Source organism: Rhinatrema bivittatum, chromosome 18 (assembly GCF_901001135.1).
Source record: "Rhinatrema bivittatum chromosome 18, aRhiBiv1.1, whole genome shotgun sequence".
Classification (NCBI taxonomy): Eukaryota; Metazoa; Chordata; class Amphibia; order Gymnophiona; family Rhinatrematidae; genus Rhinatrema; species Rhinatrema bivittatum.
This window is the reverse complement of record NC_042632.1, coordinates 57616242-57630817: the sequence shown is the minus strand read 5'-3', so window position 1 is coordinate 57630817 and position 14576 is coordinate 57616242. Positions and strand designations below refer to the sequence as shown.

At 48.2% G+C, this 14576-nt stretch overlaps 1 protein-coding gene across 2 annotated transcripts in view; it reads left to right on the top strand.

Annotated features, from left to right (window-relative positions):
* Nucleotides 1-14576, top strand: part of LOC115080047 (C-terminal-binding protein 2) — a 71479-nt gene that overhangs the window by 3869 nt on the left and 53034 nt on the right. For both annotated transcript variants that reach the window (XM_029584077.1, XM_029584078.1), the window contains exons 2-5: nt 203-308; nt 6089-6205; nt 6805-6959; nt 7165-7309. In XM_029584077.1, the coding sequence (XP_029439937.1) occupies nt 6157-6205; nt 6805-6959; nt 7165-7309 (349 nt within the window). In that variant the 5' untranslated portion in view covers nt 203-308; nt 6089-6156. The remainder of the gene's footprint in view (nt 1-202; nt 309-6088; nt 6206-6804; nt 6960-7164; nt 7310-14576) is intronic.

The following is a 14576-nucleotide window of genomic DNA, read 5'->3' as shown; positions in this document are numbered from 1 at the left end:
TTACCGCGGGTCCTCATTTGCATACTGAATCACGCGCGTTGGGGGAGTGGGCGCTCGGCTTGGAGCACCGGCTCTCCTGCGTGGTTTGTTAGTTTGCCTGTTTGTCTGTTCTGTTTCTTTCTAAATCTCTTGTCTGGGTTGTTGCTAGTTAACCTATTGATAAATTCTTACCTGTAACTTATTTCTGGTGTTTTGTGCACAGGTCTTGTGGAACAGTCTTTCCAGTGAGCACCTGATAGGCATGACCACATGGTAATGGATTAAAGTAGAGCCCAGAGGTCGTGAACAGAGCATCACAGCAAGAGACAGTAAGGGGCTGAGTAACGTTTAAGTGTTGACATGTCTTTAGCTATTTCAGAATCCAATCTCGCACACTCCCTGCATTCAGCATTCTTCTGTTGTGTATATTTATTTATTTAAGCATTTTATATACCATCATTCCTAATAAAGATCACAACGGTTCTCAAGAGCCATTCATAGATCATGGCTATTTGATAGTTTGAGACATTCATAATATGGGTCTGTACATTCATAGGAGTAGATCAGTATATTCATGACTCAGGGTCAATACTTGAAAGAGGAATAGTACATGACATGGGTCTATACATTCATACCTCAGTCAATACTTGAAAGGAATAGTAGATGACGTGAGTAAAAGGCATAGTTCATGACAGAGTATTCATAAATAATCGTTCTTCACTTTAGGTTGAGTGTATCTGAGTGGGAATTATTCGAGAATGTAATTATTTAGTTCATTAAGTGTCAAGTTAGAAACTCCTTTCTTCTAATTGAGTTAGGTTATACCATGAATGCTGCAAATGAAAATGCCTGAGATGAATCCGATATTTCGCTATAGGGAAAAGTAGCCTGATTATTAGGTATTCTTTTCTGAAAATAAAAAAAGAATGTCTTACATCTTGGTCCTTTTTGTATCTGTGTGAGGTCCGTGCAGTAAATGCAACACACATTCCATATGCTCAACAGGCCTAGTGACTGGCATGCAAGTAAAGGTCCAGGAGAGAGAAGTGGAAACCTGCTACTGCTTTCCTGGGGGGATTTGGGAAGTGATAAGGAGCTGACACAGGCACAAAGGGGGACAGGGAGAGGTGCACCTTCTAGGAAGAAAGGTCAGCACCTCTCCATTCTCCATTTGTACTGGTCCTTTCTCCAAATGGTGGAAGGTGGTGCAGAAGTTATCCATAAAACGGAGCTGTCTTCACATAGCATCAAAAAATTGTAAATTCATGTTATTGACTTCCTTTGTGCACTGAGTGTCATCTTGTTTCTCAGATTAACAGTTGGGGAACTATGAGGTTGACATTTAAGAGGGTTTGCCGAGCATACAGGCCGATACAGTACAGTGTGCTCCGTAAGGGGTAATAGTGCGTCGAAAACGCTACCACGCTTCAGAAAATCCAATTATTTTCATGGCGCTGCCATGCTTCAGAGAATTCACTCAGGGGACAGTTGTTCAACGAGTCCAGTCCGATGTACGTTTCGCAAAGCTGCTTCAGGGACTGCAACCAACATGGATTCTCCTATGCAAGTCACTAAGACGTGAAATTCATCATGTCCACATGGCTATTTCTATTCTATGAAGGACAAATACCAACATGTCATGAACTTTAGGCATATTCATTGCACATAAATTCAAATGCAAAAAGCACATCCTTGGGTTATAGAAGAGAACACAGACTCACTACTAAGGGAAGTACCTGTTCCACATTTAATTTTAAGAAAAATTGAAAATGAAAAAAGTAATAAATGAGAAAATGAAAAAGTATAATTATCAATAAAAGGACTTGGACCGATGATTAAACATGACCCGTAGCGGTTAATACATAAAGCTAAACAGCTAGTATACCGTGGGTGTTACGAGGGTCCTTCACACACATTAATTCATATTAATAACAATATACAGCACATTGAAGGAGAAATTGTAGTTTCACAACGTATTTATGTGAGACTTCAATTACCCCAATATTGACTGGGTAAATATATCCTCGGGACACACTAGAGAGATAACGTTCCTGGATGGAATAAATGATAGCTTTATGGAGCAATTGGTTCAGGAACAGACGAGAGAGGGAGCAATTTTAGATCTAATTCTCAGTGGAGCACAGGACTTGGTGAGAGAGGTAACGGTGGTGGGGCCGCTTGGCAATAGTGATCATAATATGATCAAATTTGAATTAATGACAGGAAGGGGGACAATAGGTAAATCCATGGCTGTAGCGCTAAACTTTGAAAAGAGAAACTTTGATAAAATGAGAAAAATAGTTAGAAAAATCTCAAAGGAGCAGCTGCAAAGGTAAAAAGTGTGCAAGAGGCGTGGACATTATTAAAATATACAAACCTAGAAGCACAGCTTACAAAAATAATCAAGAGAATCTTGAGAAAGTAATTCAAGTAGGTAGAATAGTATTATCTGAAAATAGTCTAATAAAAGAAATATTCCTATTCGGAAGATAAAGAGAGCAAGCCGCAGTATAGCCCTCCATTGAAGAAGCGTGCCCTTGATGTTTCTCATGAAAATTATAGTAACATAACATAGGAATGACCAAATGGTCCAGCCAGTCTGCCCAGCAATTTGATTATGATAGCAACTGCCACTCCTTCCAAATTACCCCCATTATTGAATCTGATTTTGTTCAAAAGCAAGGCATTTTAGATCAGTTTCGATTTGGATTTCAGAAATCACTAAATACTGAGAAGTTGTTACTGTCAAGCATTGATACATTTAGAAGAGGCTTTGACAATGGCCAGAGTTATTTGCTTGTTGTGTTGTATATCTTGGCCGCTCTTGACACTTTCAGTCATCAGATTCTTTTATATAGCTTCATAGTGTGTGGAATACCGGGTGTGATGTTTGGTACATCGGGCTCGACTTTAAAACCTATTACAATAGAAGTGCCTAAAGGCTGTCCAGTTGCCCTCACTGAACATCTGTGTGGCTCTAGTTTGTAAGCTGCTGTCAGGACTGTCTTCGGGTTGCAGGCTGTATGCTGATTACATTCTGTTTTTTATACTGGTGGTGTCAACATGGTCTGATTCATTGTCACAAATTTGGTTGCAAGCAACCTTCACCAGCAGGAGCCCTCACTGAGTCACGATCTGATGGGCTCTAGCCTTTTAAGACCCTCCCTCACAGATTCCTCAGTGCCTCATCATGGACTCACCTCTGCTTCTTTCTGGCCAGCCTTGCGCTTGTCGTCTTTCTGTGTGGCCTTAGTGGCCTTCTTGCCGTATCTTGTTCCCAGTGTGGCCTGTTTAGGCCGCTTTGTCGGGACCATTCTAGAAGGATTCCAAAAATACATCTACAATTACATTAAAAGTAATTTAAAACTCCAAATACATAGTCGTATACATAAACATAAAACAGTCCTGAACCCCTATCAACCAATGCTAGATGAAATAAATGGGCCTTCAGTTTCTTTTGGAATATTTTATAATCCTTTAATCTGAAGATCCACCAGTAATATGTTCCAGAGAATGGACTTCCTTCTCCTCCATCCTGTTTTTTCCTGGGCAAAAAGTAAACATTAGCTTTAGGTGGTTGATTCAGCAGGAATCTCCAGAATGTCAAAATATTTTTTGGTATGTCAACAGGAGTTCCCTGTACGTACCAGGATCAGTCCAGACACCTGGGTTGTGACTCCGCACCAGCAGATGGAGACAGAGGAAGACTTGTCGGGCACCCTCACATATAGTAAGGCGCCACCCACAGCTCGCCAGTCTTTCTCTGTCTCCTGCAGATGGGGCAGGTTCACCCACAGGCTCTGATGATCCCTGGGTAGTGGATTAGCTAGTCAGGGTTGTTGGATTTGGTTTGTTTTGGTTTGATTTGTTTGGATTGATAAAAAAAAAAAAAAAAGAGGAAAATTCCAAAGAAAAGTGGGAAAGCTTCGCTCGTCCTGAGAGCCTCCCAGGGGGGTTGTAAGGTCCTGAGGGGACCATCCCCCCCTGGTCGAGGCCGCTGCTGAGGGTTGAGGACCCGGCCTGTCTCTGGCAGCAGTGTCGGGGGTGACACCGGGGAGCCCGGTTCACTCACCCCCGCTGGACCGGACAGTTCAGGACCAAGATCGGCGACAGGTAGAAAGAAGAAAGAAAAAAAAAAAAAGACTTTGTTTTATTTAAGGAGATATGGTTGGTGATTTAAGAAAAGTGAATTTGAGGGTTTTTTTTGTTTTAATTTCCTTGACTAATTTTCCAACATTTCCAATTTAATCTCAGCAGCTCCTGAACGTATTAACAGATTCTATATGCTGTAATAACTTATGTGAGTATGTGTGCAGAGTCACCCACTAGTCACACACCTCATACTGCAAGTTTAGGGTAAAGTTTGCTGGGTCCTTGGAAATATTAACAGATTTCTCCAGTAAGGCAATAGCCGTCTAGATTACCTCCAAGGATTATTTTTTTGAACTCGCCAAAGGAGTCTTGTTTTGCAGTGAAACTGTAGGTTCCTCAAGGCATCTGAATCGATATTCCAGCACAATATCCCTGCTGCCATGATCACCTCTCTTGGGCATCTCCACTGAACTCGCAGGTCCCTGTGGGTCTCCCACCAGCTCTCCTCCTGCAGGAACCTCCATGGTGGCGGCAGCAGTCAAAGATTTAAATATAATGTTAGGACTTCTTTGGAAAGGAATAGAGAACAAAATTGAGAATATCATAATGCCTTTGTATACACCTTTGAGTATTGTGCAGTTCTGATGACCCCATCTCAAAAAGTACATAGTGGACATAGAAAAGATATAGAGAAGGGGATGGAAAACCTTCCTCATGGAGAGAGGCTAAACAGATTATTTATTTATTTATTTATTGGTTTTTATATTCCGCCGCTCATCAGAGATATCACGTCGGTGTACATAGAACAAAATCCGCAATTGCGTTTTACATAAAACAGTAAGAAAACAACTGAGAAACAACTTTACATTATAAAATTATAATGTATTATAAGAGATTAGGGCTCTTTAGCTTGGAAAAAAATGACTGAGAAGAAATATGATTGAGTGGAATGAGTAAATAGAAAACGATTATGTACACTAGGACTAGGGGGCACTAAATTTGCTGCTAGTAACCAGGAAGTATTTTTTCACTCAGCACATAAGCTATGGAATCTGTTGAAAGAGGGCAAGGTCCAGGCAACTAACATAGTGAGGTTCAAAAGAGGACTGGATGAGCTCCTGGGGGAAAAGTCCATGAGCAGTTATTAGCCAGGCAGACTTGGGAAAGCCGGCGCTTATCCCTGGGAGTGAGATACAAGAAATGCATCAACTATTGGGGATCTGCCGGGTGCTTTTGATCCACTCTCGGAGACAGGACCCTGGTCTGACCCAGCATTGCACTTCTTTTGTTCTGCAGCAGGTCCTCAGATACCCATGAGACCAGACTGGTACTGTTAGGGGGATTTGAGGACCAGGTTGAGAACTGTTGATGTAGAACCCTAGCTATGCTAAATGCTTTCCAGAAAAGGGGAAAAAATGGTGTAAGGAAAGACCCAATGAGAAAAGATGAAATGTAATGTATCCAGGCAGAGAAGAAAAGAGTTGAAAGATGGGTGAAGATTAAGTAATATAAAATGTTCATTCTTGCAAATGTGATGCAGAATTTTCTCCCCTTGTTAGAGAATCTAATCCTGAGTTGTAAATAACCAGGTGCATTGGTTGTTAGGATTCATTTACCCCTCATGCTTGGTTTTGCTGTACAGATGTATGGGCCTGCAGCATATTCTGCGTGATTTCCCTTCCTATGCCTGGTACTTTGGAGGAGCAGCAGAGTTTGTGTTGGTTCTTGTTCCTTCTGTAAAATGTGTAAACTATTCTAGAATTAAACATTGTTATACCCAAAAACCCCACCCTCTGATTCCCTTCTCGTGTTCACCTCTGCTAAACTGTACAACCTGCCAACATCACCTTTTTCCATTTTTAAGAAAAATATATTTTAGTACCATAAGTGGGGAAAGCAATTCTCCATGGGTGCATTGGTATCATTAGTGCAGATTTATGTGCGAAGTAGAAGGAGGTGGAGAGTCGCACCTTCCCCTTGCTTTGTATTTGATCTGTCCAACATGGTGTTCTTCTAGAGACCTCCACAAAGGATTCTGGGAAAGAGCCTCACACTTTCAACCTCACCCTTTCCTCTGGTTCTTCCATGGATAAACACAAAGTGAAACGACAGCGAATAGATCGAATCTGTGAAGGTATGAACATTTAACTTGTTTTCTACTTGTCTCCAGTCCTTTGTACCAGGGCCATTCTATGCACCAATCAAATTTCAGTACCCACCCTCCAAATTAAATTCGTACTAGGGTCTTCATGTGAGTCTGCCCCCCAAGATCCTCAAAATCAAGGCACCACCAGTACATTGGTACAAGAAAGCTGGTCTACAAATGTAAATAAATATAATAGGGTAATATTTATGTATGACATGCTTTACTAGTGGCAGTATTCATAGTTTGCTTCAACAGTTAACAATACAATATCCATTGTTCTCAGCCAAAAGTACGAGTTGTTATATTCAATATCCTAAAATGAGCAATGTCGCTAAACTAGCTTTAATAAAAATACCAAGAATATGTACCTCAGTACTAACAAGTTGCCTTCCTCTGGAATTTTTCCATATGAGAATCTGCCTCCTCCTCCTCCTCCTCTCGCAATTCCTCGATTTTAAACATTTTCTTCACAGTCTTTATGCCATGGAAAGCTACTGCACTGTAAAAATGAAGGGTCATGGCCTGTCTTTACCATGGATGCCTCTACATTGCCTGAACTTGCCATCTGTGTCTGTATTTTTCTTCAGGGATCCGATCCCCCATTCTGAATGGTCCGATGCCGACTCGCCCGCTGGTTGCTCTTTTGGATGGTAGAGACTGCACGGTGGAGATGCCTATCTTGAAGGATGTGGCAACAGTGGCATTCTGTGATGCTCAGTCCACACAAGAAATTCATGAAAAAGTATTAATCTACTCGTCTTTGTCCTGCTTCCTGTTGCATGATTTTAAAATGAAACGTGTTCAGGGACCTTGCTTCCTGATTCATACTTGGCTTCACTAGGCATTCCCATGTTTTGTTTTCTTTCGATGTAGTCTCTCCATCTCTACCTGCTCTTGCAGCATAGGAACTCAGATACTTGATGCCAATCTCTCTCTGTCTCCTCTAGGTATTAAATGAAGCAGTAGGTGCTCTGATGTATCACACCATCTCCTTGTCCCGGGAAGACCTGGAGAAATTTAAGGCACTCCGTATCATTATCCGGATTGGCAGCGGCTATGATAACATTGACATCAAATCAGCTGCAGAATTAGGTAAGGTGATTCTTATGCATCTCCTTCGGAGAGACAACCAAATGGGTGATATGGAATAGAAATCTTTAAATCTCTTAGGAATCCCATAGTCCAAAGCTAGTGCACAAAAAATGTAGACACCAGCTCAGGATAATTAGTGAGCCAAGCTATGAACGAAAGCACATCATGTCCATGCCAATTGCATAGATATGGTGCATAACTTTATGGGGTTGCCTGCCCTTGACAAACACCAAGATTGCTTGCACTGAGCAAGCTGTACTAAAGCTGTGGAAGTCTGATAATATGCCAGACCTAAGACATAGCTGATAAAACATTCTGCGTAAAGCTAATTTATGAGTCGCATGCTATATTGAGCTTCCTTTCTAAATTTAGAGTAATCAGTCTGCACATTACCTAGGAGCTCTGCCTTGCCCCTCTTTTTTTTGGTCTCATTTGTGAAGGTTATAGCACTATTTATTTATTTATTTATTTAACGTCTCTTATATACCGATAGCCGTTCGCACATCGTATCTGTTCACTAGATTCCTTTTTTTTAATATTGAAGTGCTCTCTATCTTGTGAAATTTCCTTTTCCCTGTACGTACCAGGATCAGTCCAGGACACCTGGGTTGTGACTCCGCACCAGTAGATGGAGACAGACTAAAACTTGTGGGCGGAGCCATATATATGCCCCTGTGCCAGTCACAGCCCCTCAGTCTTACTCTGTCTCCAGTAGGTCGGGCCTGATTCTGGTTTTGTTGTCAGGTTCGCTTTTGGCTTTTATTTTCTATTAGGCCTATTTGGGTTTTTTTCTGCAAATTGAGGTTTGTTTAATTGTTTAGTTTAGTCCCGGTTGCCCTGCCTCCCTGGGGAGTTGAGAGGTCCTGAGGGGACTACCCTCCCCAGGTTGAGGCCGCTGCTAGGGTCGAGGACCCGGCTGGTCTAGTAGCAGCGTCAGGGGTGACACCGGGGAGCCCGGTTCACTCACCCCTGCAGGACATAGGGCTTTTCAGTACCAGGGACAGCGTTTTTTTCTGTAAAAAAAAAAAAAAAAAAAGTGTTTTATTTTTATTTTCTGTCGGCTCTCCGTTTCCTGGCGTTGCGCTCCGTTCCACTCAAGGGGGGGGCATCGTCGGCAGGGGGGAGGTTGCCGTTTTCTGCCGCGGTGATTTTCTAATTTTTTTTCAGCGTCCCTCATTGTTTTTCGGCGCGTACTTTTCTTTCCCGCGGTTTCAGCCATGCCGCGCGGCTCGCAGTGCAGGGCCTGCGGCTCGGCGCGCGCGCGTCTCTCCCGGGACGGCCTTTACTCGGACTGCGTCCCGGGAGACGAGGGATCATCGGGGGCACCTCGGGGGGCCCGTTCCCGGGTGGCACGATCACCGTCGCAGGTGGGGGGAGCCCCTGACAGGCCTTCTGATCCTTTCCCGATTTCTGCGGGAGTGGCGGCCATCTTGTCCACCGGCCGGGTAGTCTCGCGCGAGACGGTGGGGGGGCCTCGGTCTTGCCCCCTGAGCTATCCCCGCAGCGGGGTGCGGCGGGGAAGGGCCCCTCGGAGGGGCCCCGGTCCCGGGGGACTTCGGAAAACGATTCCTCGGATTCAGGTGAGTTCTCAGAGGTTTTGGTGCTTTTGCTGCGCAAGGTGCTCCGATATAGGCGAAGTAAGCACAGCCGGGGGGACGCCTCGCGCGCGCGGGTCCACCGGTCCCCGCCGAAGAAGAAGCCGGCCAGGAGGGCGGCGAAGGTCGCCCAGGGCGCGGACCGGAGCAAGCGGCTTCCGCGAGGGGTGCCGCAGGACTCGGAGTCCGAAGAATCCGCCGGGGCGGACACGGAGGCCTCTGAGGAGCCCGGGCCGGGACGGCAGCGTCAGATGGCTCCGCGCAGCCCAGTACAGGGAAAGGAGCACAGGCCGTCGACGGGGATGACCCCAAGGTGGTGCGTTTGTTCCGTAGGGAGGAACTGTCGCCGCTTATCCCGGCCATTCTCCAGGAGTTGGGGATTGAAGCCCCTCCGGTGGTGGTCCGCCAGGAGGCAAATATGGATCCCGTTCTGCTCGGGCTCACAGGGCCGGCGGTCGCTTTTCCTTTTCATTTTTCGGCCACGGATATCCTCTTCAAGGAATGGGATACTCAGGAGTTGGGTCTGAAGGTCAGCAAAGCCATGGACAAGCTTTACCCTTTGCCGGAGGACGCGCTGGAGCTCCTCCGGCTTCCAAAGGTGGATTCGGCGGTGTCCGCTGTCACGAAGAGGTCTACCATCCCGGTCACGGGAGCAACAGCCCTCCGGGATATTCAAGACCGGAAGTTGGAGGTTCAACTCAAAAAGATTTTCGAGGTTTCTGCCCTAGGAGTGCGGGCCGCCATTTGCATGAATTTTGCTATGCGGGCTAGTCTGCGCTGGGCTCAAGTCCTTCAGGCGAATGCGGATCTCTCTGCAGAGGAGGCTTCTCAAGCAGACAGGTTGGAGGCGGCCATTGCCTATGGGGCTGATGCTCTCCATGATCTTTTGCGCACCTCAGCTCGCTCCATGGTGGCAGCGGTGTCGGCGCGGCGTCTTCTTTGGCTGCGCAACTGGGCAGCGGATGGCTCTTCCAAGGCTCACCTCGGGGCATTGCCATTTAAGGGGAAATTGCTATTCGGCAAGGAGTTAGACGATTTGATGGTTTCCCTGGGTGAGAATCGAGCGTTTAAGCTGCCGGAGGTTAGGGCCCGGCCGCGATCTTCCTTCTCAGGAAGAGCCCGGTTCCGGGGGCCCAGGAAGTCCAGACCGCAAAGATCCTCTGGACCCACGTATAGACCGTCCTCCTCGCGGAACGTTCAGTGGCAGCAGTCCTTTCGGGGCAAACGTTTTGGCCGGCAAGGAGGGGCTCCGTCTGGTGCGGGGTCCAAGCCTTCACAATGAAGTTCGGCCGGCCCATCCCTCCTCGCGTCCTCGGCACGTTGTTCCAAACGTGGGGGCGCGTCTCTCCTTCTTCCTCGAGGAATGGGCCAGCATGACGTCGGATCAGTGGGTCCTCGACGTGATAAGACACGGCTACGAGTTAGATTTTGCTCGCATCCCAGCGGACAAATTTCTGGTCTCACCCTGCAAGGATCCCAAGAAGAAGGCGGCGGTGCTAGACACCATCCAAAGACTAGAAAGCTTGGGAGCCATCTCTCCGGTTCTGGCCGATCAGTACGGCAAGGGCCGTTACTCCATTTACTTCATAGTCCCCAAGAAAGACGGCTCTTTCCGCCCCATTCTGGATCTGAAGGGAGTCAACAGATGCCTTCGGGTCCCTCATTTCAAGATGGAAACCATTCGTTCCGTGATCGCGTCAGTGCGCCCCGGCGAATTCCTGGCGTCCCTAGATCTCACAGAAGCAAACCTTCATGTGGGCATCCATCCAGCGTATCAGCAGTTCCTGCGGTTTTGCATTCTGGGCAGGCACTTCCAGTTCCGGGCGCTCCCGTTCGGCCTGGCGACAGCGCCTCGGACATTCACGAAAGTGATGGTGGTCGTAGCGGCGCAGTTGCGACGGGAAGGCCTGCTGGTTCACCCTTACCTCGACGATTGGCTGATCCGGGCGAAGTCTCAGAGTCTGTGTCGGCAGGCGGTGGCCAGGGTGTTACAGCTCTTGCAGTCCCTGGGCTGGGTGGTCAACTACAACAAGAGTCATCTCGAACCTTCTCAGTCCTTGGAGTATCTTGGAGCCCTTTTCGACACGAAACGAGGCAAGGTGATTCTCTCTCAGGAACGAATATGCAAACTGCAGTCTCAGGTACTACGTCTTCTGTCGCTACACCGGCCACGAGTCTGCGATTACCTGACGGTTCTGGGATCTATGGCATCCACGCTGGCGTTAGTCCCTTGGGCGTTCGCTCATCTACGGCCGCTGCAGTCCTCATTGCTTTCCTGCTGGAAACCAGTTTCAGAGGAGTTCTATCTACCTCTACCTCTCGAGGGGAAGGCGCGATCCAGCCTGAGCTGGTGGCTGGATTCCACACATCTCTCCTGTGGCGTGTCCCTTATGGTGCCCGACTGGACGGTGGTGTCCACGGATGCCAGTCTTTCCGGCTGGGGGGCAGTGGGCCAAGGGAAGTCGGTTCAGGGTCTGTGGTCAGAGTCGCAGACCCGGTGGTCTATCAACCGGCTGGAGACCAGAGCGGTCCTTCTGGCGCTGCATGCCTTTCTACCCCTAGTACGCGGACGGGCGGTCCGGGTATTGTCTGACAACGCTACCACCGTGGCTTACATCAATCGCCAGGGCGGGACAAGAAGTCCTCTAGTGGCGGAGGAGGCGCGGCTCTTGATGCTCTGGGCAGAGCGGCATCTCAGCCATCTCGCTGTGTCCCACATCGCAGGAGTCGACAACGTACAGGCGGATTTTCTCAGCCGTCACCGCCTGGATCCTGGAGAGTGGGAGCTGGCGGACGAGGCGTTTCTCTTCATCTGCAAGACTTGGGGAACGCCCCACATGGATCTGATGGCCACGTGGCACAACGCAAAGGCTCCGAGATTTTACAGTTGACGTCGCGAAAGGGGCGCAGAGGGAGTCGATGCGTTGGTGCTTCCCTGGCCGGCGGGAGTGCTTCTGTATGTGTTCCCACCGTGGCCCATGATCGGCAAGATTCTGCGGCGCATAGAATTGTACCCGTCCAACGTGATCATGGTGGCGCCGGAGTGGCCGCGCCGTCCCTGGTTTGCGGACTTAGTCCAGTTGTCGGTGGCTGCACCCCTTCGACTTCAGGGGTTCGCGGGGCTTCTTCGGCAGGGCCCCATCTGTTTGGAGGATGCGGATCACTTCTGTCTCGCGGCATGGCTTTTGAGAGGTATCGCTTGAAAAGAAAAGGCTACTCTGATGCGGTCGTTGCTACGTTGCTGAGATCCAGAAAGCAGTCTACATCCCTAGCTTATGTTCGGGTCTGGGTCGTCTTTGAGGAATGGTGCGTGGAGCGGGGTCTGGATCCCACTTCCGCTTCTATTTCCGATATTTTGGCGTTTCTCCAGGCGGGGCTCGCCAAAGGCTTAGTGTGCAATTCCCTTCGGGTTCAAGTGGCGGCGCTTGGGTGTTTGCGAGGTAAGGTCCGGGGAGTCTCTCTGGCTCTTCACCCGGATATCTCCCGTTTTCTTCGGGGGGCTAAACACCTCCGTCCTCCTTTGCGCCTCCCTTGCCCGTCTTGGAACCTCAACTGGGTGCTCTCTGCCTTATGTTCCGCGCCGTTTGAGCCCCTGAAACGTTCTACGCTCAAGGATCTCACGTTAAAAACTGTATTCCTGGTGGCGATTGCGTCGGCCCGTCGTGTTTCGGAATTACAGGCATTGTCCTGTAGGGAGCCCTTCTTGCGCATCTCCGATTCCGGGGTTTCCTTGCGGACGGTTCCTTCCTTTCTTCCTAAGGTCGTGTCGGCTTTCCATTTGAATCAATCGATTGAACTCCCCGCTTTCGCGGTTGGGGAGTCTTCGGACCCGAAAACGAGAGACTTTAGAAAGCTAGATGTGCGGAGGTCCCTTCTTCGCTATCTTGAGGTTACCAACCCGTTTCGGGTGACGGATCATCTGTTTGTGTTGACTTCGGGCCCAAAGAAAGGTTCTGCGGCGTCCCGCACAACCATTGCCCGTTGGCTCAAGGAAGCCATTGGTTCCGCGTACATTCTGTGCGGAAAATCGCCGCCGGTGGGTCTTCGGGCTCATTCGATGCGGTCTCACGCTGCGTCTTGGGCGGAATCTACTCAGGTGTCGCCTTGAGATTTGCAGGGCGGCTACCTGGAAGTCGTTGCATACCTTCATTAAACATTACCGGTTGGATGTTCAAGCTCCTGAAGCTGGGGGTTTTGGAGAGAGGGTACTCCGAGCGGGACTCTCTGCTTCCCACCCTTGGTAAGTTAGCTCTGGTACATCCCAGGTGTCCTGGACTGATCCTGGTACGTACAGGGAAAGGAAAATTAGTTTCTTACCTGATAATTTTCGTTCCTGTAGTACCAAGGATCAGTCCAGGATCCCGCCCACAGTGCTGCGCTATAGTAACGGAGAGTCCGCTCATTATTGTTTTCAGTGCGCTGACCCCTTGTTTATTCGTTCTCCCGGTTGGAGAGTCTGGTTCCTGTAGGGGTGTTGGAATTTTTTTCCGTTTAAATAGCAAGTTTGTATGGTTAGCTATGGTTGCCTTATGGCTTTTCTACTTTGACATTACGTATGACTGAGGGGCTGTGACTGGCACAGGGGCATATATGCTCCGCCCACAAGTTTTAGTCTGTCTCCATCTACTGGTGCGGAGTCACAACCCAGGTGTCCTGGACTGATCCTTGGTACTACAGGAACGAAAATTATCAGGTAAGAAACTAATTTTCCTTTATTTATTTAAAATATCCCATCTATCTGCCACATTTTTGTATTCTGTATTTCACTGTACATACCCAAATCAGTCCAGACTCCTGGGTTTTGCCTCCCTTCCAGCAGATGGAAACAGAAAGTTTTGCAGACACTGCCTCTTTAACCCAATGTGCCACCTGCAGCTCCTCAGTATTTCTCTCTCCAGCATATGGAGGAGGTGCAAAACTTGCAGTTCTGTACCTAGTTTAGAATAAAAATAAAAATAGCCTTTGGAAAGATTCCCTCCCAGGAGGTTGTCAGGTCCTGGTGGGACCATCCCTCCTGGTTTTAGAGGAGGACGAGCAGGGGTTGGGGACTCTTTAATGCTCATAGGTAACACCGGGGGTAACAACTGGTGGTCCAGTTCCTCACCCTTAGGAGCCTGGAGAGATAACCTCTGCCACCCTTCAGATAAGCCTTTAGATGCCTTTCTGTCTTTTTGTTTCTGTTGCTAAAGTTGTTTGTTTTTTTTTTTCTCTTGCTCGCTTATTGTAGCTGTTCCTCTTCATGGCAGGCAGTTTGCGGTGGTAGGCTTTTGGTGCACGGACCTTTCTTTCAGGGCATTCTCCCAGGTGCGAGCCGGCTCTGCAGGGTGCCACGTGGTTTAACTGTCTGTAGCCATGCCAGGGGCTGGCAGATGTGCTGCTTGTGGAGAGAGTGTCACATGCCTCTCTGGGGGGGGGGGGGGGGAGGGTAATTCGGCAGGTATTGTGGTGGCTTCATTGCAGCGGGGGTCCGAGGCTTCGTTCCTGCTGAGCACGGGAATGGCAGCCATCTTGGATTCTTTCTCAGCAAAAGCATAGTGTACAGCAGGAGCAGGGGATTTCCCTCTTGTTTCTCTCTTGCTGATTTTTCCGCGGCAGAGGCCAGGGTGGGCCTCTGGGAACCTATCAGGGAATGATCAGGATTCCCTGGGGGGAGAATTTACAAGATTTCCCAC